Source organism: Myiozetetes cayanensis, unplaced genomic scaffold (assembly GCF_022539395.1).
Source record: "Myiozetetes cayanensis isolate MyiCay16 unplaced genomic scaffold, myiCay2020 scf2-11, whole genome shotgun sequence".
In the NCBI taxonomy this organism is placed as follows: Eukaryota; Metazoa; Chordata; class Aves; order Passeriformes; family Tyrannidae; genus Myiozetetes; species Myiozetetes cayanensis.
The window spans coordinates 14,714,101-14,730,692 of record NW_026087411.1 but is presented as its reverse complement, the minus strand read 5'-3'; the positions used below and the strand labels follow the sequence as shown (position 1 = coordinate 14,730,692).

Below are 16,592 nucleotides of genomic sequence, written 5' to 3'. Positions count from 1 at the left end.
AACACTATTATTTAGATTTTTTTTCATCAGAATAATGAGATTGTTTTTTACATGTTGTCATCTCCTTGGGACATACTTATGCATTTAATACCCTTGTAAGAAAAAAAGAATCACTTATTTATGAATTACCTTCTGAATGATCATGGAAAAAAACCAACACTGTTGTGATTTCTGTCTCATGGAGAAGGTATAATTTTTTTAATTGAAACAACTTTTTATTTTCTCAATCTTTTTCAAGAGATTTCAAAAAAACTTCCAAGAGATTCTAACAATTTACAACCAAGATACAAAGCCAAGCTCTGTGCTCTAACAAGCATTGCAGGCACTACCTGCTTCTTGGCCAGAGCCATCGTGTGCCTCTTGTTACTGTCATTACTCATGGCACCTCTAGTTACAAGCAGGGTATAAATCATCAAGCTTGCTGAACCTTCTAATGCAGAGGTATGCACTGAAGTCTCTGTGCGTTCTGCCTGGGCATGGAAATGTGTGAAATACCTAAGCCGTGTCTGATGGAGGTCTGATGTGTCTGTTGCCTTTAGCTGCCTTGAAGAAATGATTTGTAATGAACACTTTCTTGTTGCTGTTACTGTGACAAACCTTTGCAGAGTAGGCTGTGGCAGCCCTGCAGCAAGCTCCTCTCTGTATGACCTGGTGCTCTATCACTCTACGCTTTCCTGTAGGATCAATGGTGGAACCCTGTGTTGCACTAAGTGCTCCCTTGTGCAAGTACAAATCTGACAACTTTTGGGTAAACCTTCAGGTGACCCTATGCTGCCACTGGATCACAGCTCTTGGTGCCCAACCCTTTCATGTCTCACTGGAAGATGGGACAGCTGTAGACAGGAGTGACACTACTGAAATCTGGTTCCTTTGGTGTTTGTGCTCTATCTCCTTTCAACCTCCCCTATGTCTAACTCCAGTGCTTCCCTTCCCAGGCTCTCCATCACATGGCTGCTCTGTGCCTTCCACTCACTGTGGTGTCCTGAGCAAACAGTGGAGCCAGGTGAGACACAAAACCCACCCCCTTCCTGAGTTGATGCAAGTTCCTGCCTCAGCCCGTCAGGGTGCCTGGCCAAGGGCAGACCTCTTGAACTGTACTTCTCTGAGCCATGCAGCCACATCACCAACAGCTCTTTTCAAGGTGAAAGTTTAAAATGTTTTTATTTTCAAACGTGTCTGTTTTCATACTTTTCTTTAGATGTGAGAAGTCAGGGGCCCAAAAGGAGGTGTTTGTGCTCTGGTCAGGCAGACAGTGCCAATTTCATTCCCCTGTGTGTGGCTACACAGAAGGTCTGTGCTGATAAGTCGTGCCACTCATGAATCTTGCTTGTCCATGCTGCTGCTCTGTGAAGCTTTGGCAGAAGAGATCCATCCTTGGAACTGTATTGCAGCTTGCACGTATAATCTACAGATATTTTTATTCTCCAGATACATTCTTGTGCTCCCTCGTTGGAGGGTGTCCTTCTTTACCCTGTGAGACTAAATCTGTATTATTTGAGGGTTAAAATAGCAATGCTTTTACTTTTATATTCCCAAAATATAAGTTTTAGATGAAAATTAGTGTGTATTAGAGGTAGGAAGATAGAAAAAATAAAAGACATGAGGGCAGGAAAGAAAGACAGTACCTTGACATCAGTCTGAGGCTGATTGGTGACTTGGTGCCACTACAGAGTCTTGTGTTCCCTGGAATTATAAAGCAGTTTCAAAGAGGGAGAGGAATAACATGGTTTATGTAACAGTGGAACTGGTTCTACCCTTGTGAGTAGAATGGAGAATTACACTGTTATGCATTGCTTATTAAATGCTTCAGAATAGAGATGTTCCAGCTCTGACAACTGTTGTAACTTTCCTTGATGTCACATAGGAAGTTAATATCTTGTGGCATTTTTAGTTTGGCTTTAAATTGTGCCTGAGCTAAAGGAGTTTGTCATGTTCGTGGTTTGCTTGACAATACTATGAAGTCACCAAACTTATGGAACCAACTCTTTGTGAGTATTAATCACAGAATGTTTGGATCAGTTATTAAAACTACTGCTGCATAAAGACACAAGTCTCTGTGGAAAAATACCTGGTTTTAAAAGAATTGCTGAAGTATTCCATCAAGCTTATACTTCAACACACTGGTAAGACTCATGAGTGCCGTTAGAGTGAGTGATGCTTGTGGAGTTCCTCCCTTATCTTTGTAGAGAGGATGTTTTTTTAAAAGAGATTGGATTTTTTCCTCTCCTAATCTGTAGATTTTCCCAAAGTGCAGTGGAAACAAAGGGCTTCTCATGCCTCTTTTAACTGTACTTCATGGGAATGATTTTTCCAGAGATTGTGCTGAATTCATCTGCTCATAGAAATCCTATAAAGAATACTCCATGTCACAGAGAGAAAAACAATGTGAGTTCAGGCAGCAGTGAGTCTTACATCTGGGCAGGATCACAGCTGACCTCTCTATCTCTGATCAGGGGCATCTTGCAGTGATTCATCCAAGTAGAACATGGTTTGCGGGTAGAGCATGTTGTTGGTTTTGTCCTTTGCTCTGTGTGGACACCTTATTGTTGTATGTGGTTGTTCCATTAATAAATGTGCAAGTTTATCAGCAACTTTTTACTAGAAAGAACTGAATCAGATTCTTACAGAATTCATTTGGAGGAGTTGGTTTTGTATTTGGGAATCAAACTCAGGTAAATTAAAGCCTAATGCCCCATCTTGGACAGGTAAAGAAAATACCAGTAAAGTTTGCAATGCATTGCCTGCTTATCTGAAGATTTCTAAAATTTGACTTCTATACAATTTATTTTTGCAAACTTCAGTGGCCTTCTAGTACCTGAAGGGAGCCTACAAGAAAGATGATGGAGAGAAACTTTTTACAGGAGCATGTAGTGACTAGACAAGAGGAAATGCTTTTAAACTGAGAGAGATTAGTTTTAGATTAGGTGTGAGGAAAAAATTCTTTACTGTGAGGGTGGTGAGGCATTGGAACAGGTTTTCAAGAAGAGGTTGTGGATGCCCCATCCCTGGAAGTGTTCAAGGACAGGTTGGATGGGGCTCTGAGCAACGTGGTCTAGTGGAGGGTGTCCCTGACTTGTGACAGGGGGTTGGAACTAGATGTCCTTTAAAGTTCCTTTCAACTCAAACCACTGCAATATTAATTACCCTAATGTGCTATGCAGTCCTAAGTAATCAGCATTAGTATGTTAATTAATGTAATGACATGTTTGTGCTATGGAATAGGTTATATGGGCTAATGATGCCTAAACTCTCTTTTTTGGTTGTTTTGAGTTGAACAGGAAGTGAAAGCAATTTATGCAATTATTTAGATGGTCTACGAGATCAGACCTGACAGACCATGGGTTTCAGGGGAGTGCTGTTTATATGCCTCAAATGTACTCTTAGGCAGGCAGTTGACTCCAACAACCCAAAAAACCTGGAGACCACCCCAAAATACATCACCCACAGGGTTTCCTGATGCTGAGAGTTTTTGTTGGGTCACTGTTTTTACTTTTTTAATTATCGGTTATACTCTGGCAGTGAACTAGGGGGCAATCTAACCTTGGAATTGGCAATTACAAAACTCTGCCCTGCTTTCTAAAATCATGTCAACAATGTGCTCATCAAATGCTCCCAAGATTGTCATAAAGTGGAGCTGATGGGGGATTTTTGAAACACTGGTAAAGTTTTGATTCTAAGTACCAAAATCAGCTTAGTTCCATATCTGTCTATCTATCTATCTATCTATCTATCTATCTATCTATCTATCTATCTATCTATCTATCTATCTATCTATCTATCTCATCTGTAAGAATTCCTGGTAAATATTCTCATTGAACAAGATAGTTCCTTTGCAAGGTTGAGGATGAAAACCTGTAACACATTTCTGAGTATAGGTAACAATTCAGTCTTTGAAGGTTTTATTGCACTCGGATGACCGGGGTATTGCAAGAAACAGATTCAAAAATAGCAGATTCAAGACAGGGCAGTTTGGCAGAGCATGTCTGTGGGGAGCTGAAAGAACTCCAGGAAACAGACTCAATTTGGCCTAAGTTTTAGCTGAGTAAGGCATGACTAACAGGATTTTTTAAAAAAGCATTTTTAGAGACTGTTGAAACCATCTATTTCCCTTGAAGGAAATCAAACATTAGCAAGTTTTTCACTAATTCTAAACTAAAGCTCATGGTGTCTTTTTATTTAACATTTAACCTGTGTGGTGTGAACCTGCCTGCTATTCACTTTGGAAATCTTTCTAGGATTTAATAATCATCAGTGAATTGAATTACTTAGGTCACTAAGTATTCATCTGTTCTGCCATTTCAATGTAAAACTATGTGTCTGCTTTTCATGTCAGCTGGGGTGAGAATGTTGGAGAACAGGATAGAGAATTAATTGGAAAGTTAGCTTAGATTGAATTTCACAGTGCGAGCTGTGAGTGACTTGGATAGGAAGGCTGGAAGTGTATGTGGCAACATGGAGAGTGGGCATGGGCTATAAATGCATGGGGGCAGAAGGATGTTTTGGAACGTGTTGTTTCTTGACATGGAGAACATGTGGAATTCATGCCATGGTGATACATGGCATTATTAAGTTTTTTTTTTTTCTCTCCAATGGCGTTGTGTTTTTGTGCTAGGCATAATGCAGAGGATGACTTTCACTGAGTCCAACTCTATTTTAGCAGATTATTGATTAAGGGTATGAATGTATTGGTTGACTTGGTTTACACTTCTCAGTATAGTCTGTAGGGACAGGACAAGGAGCAATGGTTTTAAATGGAAACAGGATAGATTCAGAGTAGATATAAGGGAGAGATTTTTCACTGTGAGGGTGGTGAGGCACTGGAACAGGTTGCCCAAAGAAGCTGTGGATGTCCCATCCCTGGCCAGGCAGAGTGGAGAGAAGCACTGAGCCAGGCAGGCAAGGTGTTTCCAAAAGGTATGGGCCTGGCATCTCTGATACCCCAAGGAGGGCAAGGGCTCGGCCCAGAGCTGCCCATGGAGCGGAGCTGGTGGACAGGAGGTGTCTGGGGCACAGAAGGCCATCACAGCACAGCTGAGGCCCTTTCCCTGGGGAGGAAAGGACACCAGAGCTGGGGTCTGCCCTGGGGCAAGCTGGTGGGGCCCCACTGGGAGAGAGTGGGGAAGGGCTGGCTGGGGGGCTGGGCTGGAGGTAAAGAGCCACGAGTGGTGCTGGGGCTAGGTGCAACCAGCTTGGTTGTGAGAGCCTTTGGCTTCCCTCAGCCCTGAAGGACCCCGAGTTTTAGTAGTTGGGGTTTGCTTGTGTTTGACAGATGTCACAACTCAAGGTTTCAGTATTTCCACCTCCCTCCCCTACATTTTCCTCTTTAATTATTTTTTGTCAATTCATTCTGACACAGTTTTAGAAAACAAAGTGCATCTCAGGTTCCAGTGTGTCAAAACTGGACCAGAAGAACGGAAAAATACAATAGCACTGACAGCAGCACTGCAAAGCTCATTCTCTCTTTTGCTGCTGGGGAAAGGGGGAAATTGCACACAGGAGCAATGTCAGTGGTGTAAAACAGCAACACTCTTCTCACAAATGATTGATATAGGAGGAATTTATCTTGAGTGCAATGAGGCAGCAATATCTGCTAGGAGTTTTCAACAAACACAGGAGCCTTACTAAAATTTTTTTCCTACCTTCTTCCTAGCTTTGATGTGCCAGTCTCCTCCATCCCATGGTGGCTTTGAGCACCCTTCTCTCTGGCCAGGCCCAGTTGCAGCCCTTTGGAACGACTGTCCCTTTGTGCTTGCCTGGTCTGACTTCAGGCTGAGGTGCTGAGCATGGCAGTCCTTGCTTTGCCCAGGAGACAGAATTAGACTGAAAACATGATTAGCTATGAACATAGGCAACTTTATTTCAACAACTAAGTCAACTTCAGTGTTTGCCTGCACGTGGAAGAGGAGTGTAGGCAGGACAAAGCAGGCTTTTGACACTGAGGCGGCCTTTGGATCAGCAGGCATTGCACCATCAGGAAATGGTTGTGGTGCACTGCAGCTCACACAGGATCCTGTCTGTCCTGCTGCTCAAGTTGTGTTTTCCCCAAAGACCTCTTGGAGGAGATCCTTCACCTGAGTAAAGAATTTCACCAGCTCATCATTTGGAAATGGGCAGGAGCTAACTTGGTCCGATGATGTTGGTACTGGCTTTGGCTTCTCTGAGGCTGGTGGTTTTGTCCATGGTGGGTGTGCGGCAGTTGGTTTTGTCCATGGTGGCTGTGTGGCGGGTGGTCTTGTCCATGGTGGCTGAGTGGTGGGTGGTCTTGTCCATGGTGGTTGTGTAGCAGGTGGTCTTGTCCATGGTGGCTGTGTGACGGGTGGTCTTGTCCATGGTGGCTGTGTGACGGGTGGTCCCATCCATGGTGGCTGTGTGACGGGTGGTCCCATCCATGGATACTGAGTGGGTTGTGGGACGGCTGGAAAATGACCCCAAGTCTGTGCTGCTAGAGAAGCCTTTCTATATGGGCTTGCAGCCATCTCAGCCAGGATCCAGTCATAGAAGTGCTGAGTGGAGGTGTAGACTCCAGGATGCTTTGCTCTTGCACAGCCTTCTCCCCAGCTGGTCACTCCAACAACCCAGTAGTAGTCAGCGATGTTGTCTTTGCACATGAGAGGACCACCGCTGTCCCCCTGCAGTGCAGCAGACAGCATTAAGGTCATGTTGGGTGGCCCCGGTCAGCACTGGGGCTGTCTCCTTCTCTCTCACACCACAGCTGTATTCCCAGCAGAGCAAGGTGCCAGGCATGTATTCACAGCACATCAAGGTGCTGGAGCATCCAGAACCTTGGCTGTGAGTGGGGTGAGGTCCTGCAAGGTAGGGCTCTCTCTTATCTCTGCAGAATGATTCTGGATGTGTGAAGGATGGATGTTCCGGGGTCAGCATCTGGACCCCAGGGCTGCCAAGGGGACTGGATGGACTCTCTGGGCAGAGTGGCAGACCTCTGTGACAATGGGGGCACTGAGCAAGGACACATGGATGGAGAATGGGAGGGCAGCCCCAACAGCAGTGTGGACGTGGGGCTGGGAGGGCGACTGACTGGCTGGGCAAGGCCCGCCCGGGGCTGTGTTTGGGCAGTGCTGACCGGGCTGCCTGTGCTGCTGGGGGTTGAGTGGCTCATCACACACTCCTTCCTACCTGGCAGGTGTCGATGAAGCCCTGTGGATAACCAGCACACACGTTGCTGCTGTGGATTTCCCCTGAGTACCACTCACTGCTGTTGCAGAGCTTGAGATCGATGAGGTGGACCGGGGCCTCCTGCAGGAGATCGCTTGATGTTGAAGCTGTGGGCACAGAAAGGAATGAGAACTCACCAGCTCCTTGCCATTCTCCTGCCCTGCCTGGGGCTGAGCCCCATTGCTAGGCCTTGGCTTTGCCTCTGGAGAGGTGCTGGAGTGCTGTGTCCCTCCCTGGCTGTGTGACATTGGGTGCAAGCCACACCCATCTCTCCAGAGGCATTTGTCCTGCAATGGGACTCTGACTTTGGCCTCCGCTGTCAGGAAGCCCAACCTGTCTCCCCAGAGTGCTGAGCTTGCCCTCAGAGCACGAGTCCTTCTTGGGAACTCACCCCTGGCACTGGTGGCACCCCAGCCGGCGACAAAGCAGTATACCAGCTCCGACACTCTCAGTGTGAAGTCGGGCACACAGGCCAGTTGGATGTAGGGGCTGCACAGGACAGGATAGTCCAGTTCCAGCAAGGCGATGTCGTTCTTCATGTTCTTCTTATTATAGTATTGGTGAGTCCGCAGCTGCTTAACGTAGCGGATTTGTGCCCCAGGGCCTGGATGAGACAACTGGGTGGCCCCGATCATCACGTACACCAGGCTGATGTTGCTGGAAGGCAGATGCAGGGAGAGGGGTAAGAGGCAGCAGAGCCATGCACTGCAGCAGCCCAGCACTTGGCAGCCTTCAGTGCTATGGCACACTGACCGCCCTAGTCTGCCTTAGGCTGTGGGAATGGTGAGCTGGGGGCTGCTAGGAAGCCATGGAATGAGGCCAGCCTTCCCCTGAGCCCCTGGGCTCACTGCAAGCAAAGGGGGTGGGAGTAAGACGTGGTGCTGGTGACAGGGCACCTGCTGGTGTTGTGAGGATATTCCCGTTCCCTGCTCCTCCTTACCTGACATCATCAAAGCAGTGGGCTGCCGTGAGGACCCACTGGGAGTGGATGAGGGACCCTCCACACATGTGCCCTGTGCCCGGTATCCAGGCATGATGGAGGCTGACGAGCCAGGGCCAGGACGCTTCCCGGGCCCCTGTGCCACCCACGACGCGTGTCATGCCGTAGTGGCCGTATTGATAAGCAGCGGCGCCATAGTCATAACTCACGGATCGGTACCCGCACAGCCCTCTGTAAGCAGAAAGTCATTACTGTGCTGCTCTGTGCTGCTGCCCAGGCTGAAGCTCAGTCGTCTGCCCTCCCCACCAGCTGCTGCATGGACAGCAGGCCTGGGGAGCCCATGGCAGGTGTGTCTGTCTGTGTCAGCACTCAGCTGCTGGCAAGGAACTGAGGTTTTCCAATTGCGTTTGGGAAGCTGTGGCACTGCCATGGGGGACAAGTGGGCCCACTCCTGTGGCCCCTCCTAAGCATTGCCCAAGCTCCTTCCCAGAGCCCGGGGCCACTTACCCGCAGTTGTCCCATGTGCCGTGTGCAAGCCCACACGTGGCCAGCAGGACGAGGAGGCAGAGCCAATTCATGGCTGCCAGAGGCACGTGTCAGCTGCAAGAGGTGAGGGCTCCTTGCACCAGCGCAGCCGCAGACGCAGTGCCTGCAGCAGCCGCGTTGCCTGCGAAGGCCTCGTCCCCGGGGCTGATGTCACAGGGTGGTGGGTTCTGTGTTCTGGGCACTGGGGCCTCTGGCACGGGGGTGGGGGGAGGAGCAACATAGAATCATAGAACCATAGAATAGTATGGGCTGAAAGGGGCCTTAAGGATCATCTAGTTCCAAACCCTGCTGCCTTAGGCAGGGACACCTAGAGCAGCTTGCTCCAAGCCTGGTACAAAAGCTGTCCTTGAAGCCTTACTGGGATGGGGCATCCACAGCTGTTCTGGGCAACCTATATCAGTGCCTCACCACCCTCACAGTCAAGAATTTCTTCCTAATGTTTAATCTAAGCCTACGCTCTTCCACTTGAAAGCCATTCCCTCTTGTCCTATCACTACTTACCCTTGTAAGAATTCTCTCTCCAGCATTCTTTAGGCCCCTCTTCTTGCTGGATGACGGTGTGCAGGCCCCAGGGCAGGCAGCAGTGCCTGGCTCCCAGCACTGCGGGCTGACAGCTCCCAGGAAAACACCAGATGTGGCATCACAGGGTCTTTGGGAAGTTCACAACCATGCTGAACTCTGCAGGCTTTTACCACCAACTCCTTCACAAAACCCAAAGACCAGGGAACACGGCTAATGCAGGAAGCATGTGTGTGTTTGGATATGGAGGAGCCAATCATGTTACAGACATGGTGGCTGAGCAGTGAAGTGCAAGCCCAAAAAGCCAAGTGTGCCCAAGGAGCATCACCCTTCCTATGCAAAGTGCAGCGAAACAAAGATGCAGTACAGTCCACTCTGGCTATATCAACCAGAGCAATACCCTCTGACCAGCTCCATCATCCTCATCCTGGACTGGCAGCCGCATAGAATACAGTGGCACCTTCATGCCGCTGAAGAGAGAGAGGGGATTGGGCCAAGCCCTGTAGCAATCTTCCCTGTCAGTATCTCAACAACAGATATGTTGGTTCCCCTGAGCCTAAACATCAAGGAGTAAACACAGAATAATCTTGGTAAAACTCCATAGCTGCATGTATGGAAATGTCTTATTCCTTTGTTTTCCAGACACAACTCTAGTTTGTCACACTAGGATAGTGAACATTTAGCAGGAAATATGAAATTATAATCAGATTTTAAAATTGTCATATTATTTTAACTAAAGTAATTAATTTCAATTCTCACTCCAAGAAATTAATTTTCCAAGAGGTCATGTGTGTCAAGGTAATCACAGACAAAAATGACTGCAGAGGGGACTGTGTAAAAGGAGTAACACATCTGTTTCTTTTTCTGACAGAAGAGCAGGCAACTGGCTGTGGACTCCAGAGAGCCCCCACACCCTCTCCCCTGATGTGACCACCAGCTGGTTCACAGAGGTGATTCTCTGTGGCATTACTGGTGGCTGAGGGAAAACCACTACCAGAGTCATGCCTGGGCTGGAGTCTCCTGTTATTTCTTCACTGACACAGTGTCAGTTTCTGAGGCTCATCCTTAGTATAAGATACGTGCTAATGAGAGGCCTGTGTAGAACAAGGCTGAGTAGGATCAGGGTTGCAGGAAACCTGGTCTCATAAGATTAATCACATTGTGAATGGATTTGGTGTTTAACATTAGAAAGAGAAGGCAGAAGACAGCTGTTAGAAGACCTTTTAATATGGACAAGAATGGTTCTTAAAAGAAGGAGAAATTGCCATTTGCACCTCATAATGCAGAAAACAGGAAGCTTGCACATCTTGACCATTTATAAAAATACATGGGTACCCTCTAAGGAGAGAGCTGAAGAGAAACACTCCTTCATTTATTGAAATTCAGCATTTTAAAATAGTTTCCCTGGTGGAATCTGTGTGTAAAGATTTCACCAGTCTATTTTTTTTTTTTCGGGGCTAATAAGCAAATATTACAGAGTAATTTCATGCAGATTCTGCATGTGAAGTGCTGTAGTCTGCCTTTTGGAGGCAATTGGCATAGATCTTCAGAATGTTCCTTTTATTAATTCACTAGTAGATTTATAGAATGAACTATAGCTAGAGTGAGTGTAATCATTGGACTATCTCTAGTCTTAGCCCACTAAGTTTTTGTACTTTCCTGACTCACAGAATAAGAGTGGATATCTTGACAATCAAGGGTCTGCTGAGTATCTGAGCAGTCTCCTCTATATCTCAAGCAGAGTAGTTCTGGTCAATATCTCAATATCCCAGAGTCACAAGTTCATCCCTTTATAAGAATTAAAAGGTATCCTGCTGTTAAGGAAAAAATGAAAGAAATATGCTTCAACAGAGAGAACTTCAAGCTATGAGACTGGAGCAGTTCAGTTATGGTTTTCACTTGCCTGGTGTGCTGCTTTGGTTATACAGAATTCTTTATGTCCTGATGCATCAGCAAGAACACTTGATCTATCAGGCAAAACCAAGAATGGTTTCTAAATTTGCTTTTGTGGTTATGTATCTGACTGGGAGGAGCCAATGATAAAAAGCTTTTCCGGCTTTCAAAGCCAAGGCTAGTAGCTCCTGAGAGTAGATTCAGGAGCCATTCTCAGGATACCATTGGAAGAGCTGCCCATGGTGAATGTTTACTGTAAGAATTGATACGCACACAGGTAAACCCAGATGGCCAAACCGTGGCTAAGGTATTAAGGAAAAGTTTATTCCAGACACCCTAAACACACTGCTAAATCATGCAGTGGGTGAAAGAGTGCAGCAGCAGGCCTGTTCTGGTGCTTTTATAACAACACCTTTTGCATATGCGTAACTTAAAGGCTGTGTTCTCCCCTGTGCTTTTACCATCTCCCTCTCTCCCAACAGGGACCTCAACTGTGTCTCTGAGAAAGTGTTATTTCTAAACAGGAATCCTACATCTCAAAACAGGCAGAGGATAAGCATCAGTAGGTGTAATAAATGGGGTTTTCCCACACTGATCTTTCCCAGGCCTAGCATTGCCAGCTGCAAAAGTCTCTTGAGCAAAAACAACTCTAAAACCAACCCAACCTCTTTTCTGCTCACCAATCTTCCATTTTCAACCCATTCCTCTCCACATTTATGTTTTGGACATATAGTTTTTGAGAGAAGCTTCTGACACACCAAAGATGAAAGAGGATCCTGCAGCCAAAAGCAGCCCAAATTGCAGTAATGGTCTCTTTATTTTCAGCAGAGAATACTTTGCCACCCAAGTGAAAATCTGGAGTGTATTTGGATATCTGTTTTCAATCAAGATTGGGCAGATCTTCATAAGGGAGACAGCTACATAAGAGTGCTTCCTCTCCTGAATTTTAGAACTGTGCCCAAGAAAGTGCCAAATTCATGTGGCTCCAGTCTTTTGTCCAAATTCTAAAACTTCCTAAATTATGTTCTTGAAAGCTCAGGAAAGTTGTAAAAACTCAATATTGTAACTCTTCACCTATTGCCCATGGAGACTGTTATTCTGCACTCATACTTTGACAGAAGAGACAAGTGGAGAGCATTCCCAGGTCATTTAAGAAGCATTTCAGCTGCAGACACCGTAACTCTGTAGGTTGATGGGCATTTTAATATTTATGGTGTTAAAGTGATCACATGTGGGATTTTTTTTCACTTTTTTTTTTCACTTTTTTTTTTTGGATAGTATAAATACTATTTAGTGAGTGTTAGCAATACTGTATATTATTTGTAACCCTGGACCATGTGAGCTCTCTTTATGTACGTGCTCAGATATGATTGATATGGGTAGACTTTTACTACAAAATTCGCTGTGGTTTTTGTTGCAGAGTCTGCTTTCTTTCATGTAACATTTGTTTAAGGTTATTGCAAATATGATTTTGGAAACAGTTTTATGTCTGTGTTATCTTTCAAATTCTGAAAAATTTTGTGCTACCTAAGTTACATAAGATGGTATATTCTTTAGCTGTGTTTGGAAGATAACACCAAATCTTAGCTGATTTCCTGATACTTCCACATTTTGTATGTGAATGTTTGAAGGGCAGCAGTGAATCAAACTGTTTCAAAGATCCACCATGGAAATTTAAGAAAAAATAAAAATCTGTCCTAATAGATTTTAATGAACAATCTCCTATTTATTTAGTTTGATGTTGACAAGTTATCTTAATTTCTTAGCTGGAAGCATCCAAGAAGATGTAAATAATTTTGAATGAGGAGAATTGTTTGGAAGTTACGTTTCTAAATATTTCTATAGGTGACTGTCTTTTTTCCCAGTGATTTTCTTCTACAGATGGAGCCATGAGGTGTAGGTACGGTAAAACATTTTAAGATTTCACACTGTTTTTTATTTTGAGAAATGCTGAGTTTGGTGAGTTGTGATAGGGATGGTACTGACCTAAACAGAGCAGCTGACTACATTGCTGGGTTGATACGTCAGGATCTTCACTGCTCTTAAAGTACATCAGAGTTCTCCTCAGCATGGGTTTGTCAGAAAACTTTGAGAACAATGCTGGGTCTTCCAGGCTTCCAGAAGCTTATCTGGGAACCCTCACTTGGTATTTGTGGTTTCGTCCTCCAAAGGAGCAAACAGAATTTCTACTAAGAACATACTGACCTTGACTTTTGGCAGTGCTTTATGTTTGGGACACACCTCAATTAGCTTTCCTCTGGAGCTTTCTGAGGAAGTGGAGTGAGAGAGCAGAAGAAAAGGCTAATTGCTTTGCTTCCCATGGGCAAAATATATTTTTTTTTCTTTACACACACAGAAAAAGAGATGCTTGAAATTTCTGTTTTTTAGAAAAATCTGAAGTGGTTGAATTTTTACTCCATATTGCAACTGGATTGTCTTCCATGTAAAGTATTTTCCAATGAGTTCCAACTCTCTGTAAGCATAAAAAGGCTGGGAAAAGTTAGGTTACATGTCATATGTATTCATAATATCAGTTCCTGCTGTTTTCTGTTAAACTACATCCTTCAAATGCTAAAGTACATCAAGAAAAGGAATGATTTACTGCACAAGTGATCACACTGACTTGCTAGGTATGATCACACTTGTTTTTTGTTACATGGCAAAATAACACAGATATCCACGTCACTGCTAATTCTAGTGTGTGTAGCATGATGTTACTCTACATGATGAGGCACATGGTGATATTTTAACGAGGAAAAAACTTAATTGCCAATTGAATTACAAACATAGCTTTCCCTAGAAATATGACTGTATCGGGTGCAGTTCAGGAAACTGCTGTCCTTAGTGTATTTTTATAGAACAATTCGGTGCAGTTGTGACAAGCATAAAGTCAAAGATTCAGTCTGCTTGACATTAGTGTGGGAAGCTGTGCATGACTTCCTGGCTCCTACAACTTCAGTTCCTCAGGTTCATCCTCACTGCACCTGAGCAATGTTATTCTGTGCTGTCTAATATTGCTCATATGCTACATAAAGAGCCTGTAATGCAGTCCTAGTAGAAGCAGGCTTTGGGTTTGCATTAGTGAGGTGCTGTACAGCGTCTTTATTCATAATGTGCCAGTGTAAGGTGAGAGATGCATAAGATAGTCTGCTCTTGTACTGAAGAACAATTGTCACCGTTCTTATTGTCCCTGTCACAGGTAAAGAAAAGTACAGATTTGACTTGAGCAAATAAGGAATAAATTTTGAATGTTAGAGATGGCATTCTATGGTACAAATTAAAAAGAGAGGGAGAAAAAGTAATGAATTGTTCATGGGAGGCTGTGGGATTACTGTGGGAATCTTCTCTGGAGAGAAGAGATTACTGTGGGAAGCTTCTCTGGAAACTGGAAAAAGTTGCTTGTAGGTGATTCTTCTGTTGGGGTTTGGAGAAATCAAGGGTACAGTAAGAGTGTGTGTGTATATATGAAGAGTATTTCTTCACAGTCTTGAGGTGAGGAAGTAGAAGAAAATCAAAGTGAAACAGAAATGGATAGAGTTGTTACATGTTTCCTATGCTGGTTTGTTCCGAGCAAGTGAAATGTATTTCACATTTTTGTGTTGAGTTTGGAACAATTTGTATCTTCCTCATACTTTCATTTTTACATAATCAATATTTATGATGGGACTTTTTGTTATTTGTTTCATAAAATGCATATTTAAAATATACTTCAGTAATAATGGAAAAAATATTTTTAAAGCATAGGTGTGCATATAAAGTCCATTTAAAGTGTAGGTGTTGAGTATTTTATTCATCTTGTTGGTTTTGTCCACATATGAATACGTGTATGCATACATATGTAAAAGGTTAATGGATTGTCTGGATTTTCCAATATCACACTGTAAAGTTTCAAGCAAGTTTTAAGGCTCAGCATATCTCTAACATTCTGTCCCAAAACCGTAGAGATGTCTTTGTCCAAAGATGTGTACACATTTATGGAGGGTGTGAAGTTTTTTACAATTTCCTTGGCAACCTAACAATATTTACATCACCACAATTTTCTTATGTAATAAACATTTGCTGTTCAGCTGGCTAGGACATCCCTAATCTCTTCTTTTGAGCTGTGTGACTGGGATAACCCAGATATTTGAATTGTCATTTTCTGGGCATATGCATGGACAAAGGACCTGTTGGGTCTTGTAAATATGTTTGGTTTTTTATTTCATGGAAGAGCAAGCAAGAATTCTTTGTGGTCCCATAAAACTTTTGTCAGGGCTGCTTATAAGAAACAGGGAAGATTTCCCTGGCAAAGTACTAATTTTGTGGCTTTTCTTGCTGTTATTTCAAATTTCGTAAAGAAATCTTCCCAAGTCCTTCAAAGTCTTTTTCCTTATTTGCTGTGAGCTGATTCAGTTCTTCACTCATGCAGCTTTTCTGCTTCTCAGAGTTAGCTCTTTGAAATCCAGAAGATGTTGCTGGCATTTGTAACTAATCATGGCACATAATCATAGTACATAATCAAAAGAGGGTACCCATGTCAAATAATATTCTTGTTCAGCTCGCACAAGAACAGATATGTGGATTCAGAAGAGCCTTTCAGGTGTGAGTGCACCGAGGCTGTAAATGTTTCTCTTCTACCTTAGCGTCCAGATTGGATCCTGCTGGTGCAGGACTCAACTTCCTCCTCTGCAGGATGGTACTTCTATTTGTAGTCCCCAGTGGAAACTGGAGACATTAGGCAGGACTGGAATGTAAATAAATAAATAAAAAACCCCCAATAAAATATAGTAACAATGACAACAACAACGATGGATTATTATTCTTTTGAGTTTCTTAACAGCTAACCCTCCTTCTCTGGCTGGGGAATGCTGTTTATTTTATTGTGAATGCTGTTTATTTTATCTTAAATGGTTAATGTAAGCCTGCATTGTAATGTAGCTAAGAGCTCCAAAAATTCTCCATGGGTCTGCTGCGGGCAGTAGTTTGTCCCTGTGTCGATATGTATTATTGACCACACAGTACCATGGCCTGAACTTCTGTATCAGATTTTTTCGTGATCTGGGTACCAGTGGTAGGACCTGAAAAAACAGAATGAAGCTATGTCAGGGGAGGTTTAGTTAAGGTATTAGGAAAAGGTTTCTCACCCAGAGGGTGGTTGAACACTAGAACAGGCTCCACAGGAAAGTGGTCACAGCACCGAGCCTGAAAGAGTTCAAGAAGCATTTGGCACGTGGTGTGATTGTTGGGGCTGCTCTGTGCAGGGCCAGGAGCTGGACTTCAATGATCCCTTCCAACTCAGGGTATTCTGTGATTCGATGATTCTGTAATCACCTGTGCTCTGCAGGAAAAGGCAGTCAATTATGCTCTCTGGAGGGAAAATTTTTCATTTCCTGAGACACACGAGAGGCTGAGGGGTACCTCAGCTGGCAGAGTAGTGATGCTGGGGGTTGCAGGACGCCACATGCACACAGACACGGGGTGACAGTGGCAGAGAGCGCGGTGGGCTGCGGAGCCCGCCGAGGCCAGCGTGCCGGGCGGGAGC

At 44.4% G+C, this 16,592-nt stretch overlaps 1 protein-coding gene across 1 annotated transcript; it reads right to left on the bottom strand.

Annotated features, from left to right (window-relative positions):
* Positions 1 to 6,026: 6,026 nt before the first annotated feature.
* LOC126640552 (acrosin-like) lies at positions 6,027 to 8,691 on the bottom strand. Its single transcript, XM_050316442.1, has 5 exons — positions 8,621 to 8,691; positions 8,114 to 8,344; positions 7,565 to 7,830; positions 7,135 to 7,280; positions 6,027 to 6,629 (listed from the first exon to the last, which is right to left on the bottom strand). The coding sequence occupies exons 1-5, from the start codon at positions 8,689 to 8,691 to the stop codon at positions 6,027 to 6,029; spliced, it is 1,317 nt and encodes a 438-aa protein (XP_050172399.1).
* Positions 8,692 to 16,592: the final 7,901 nt, after the last annotated feature.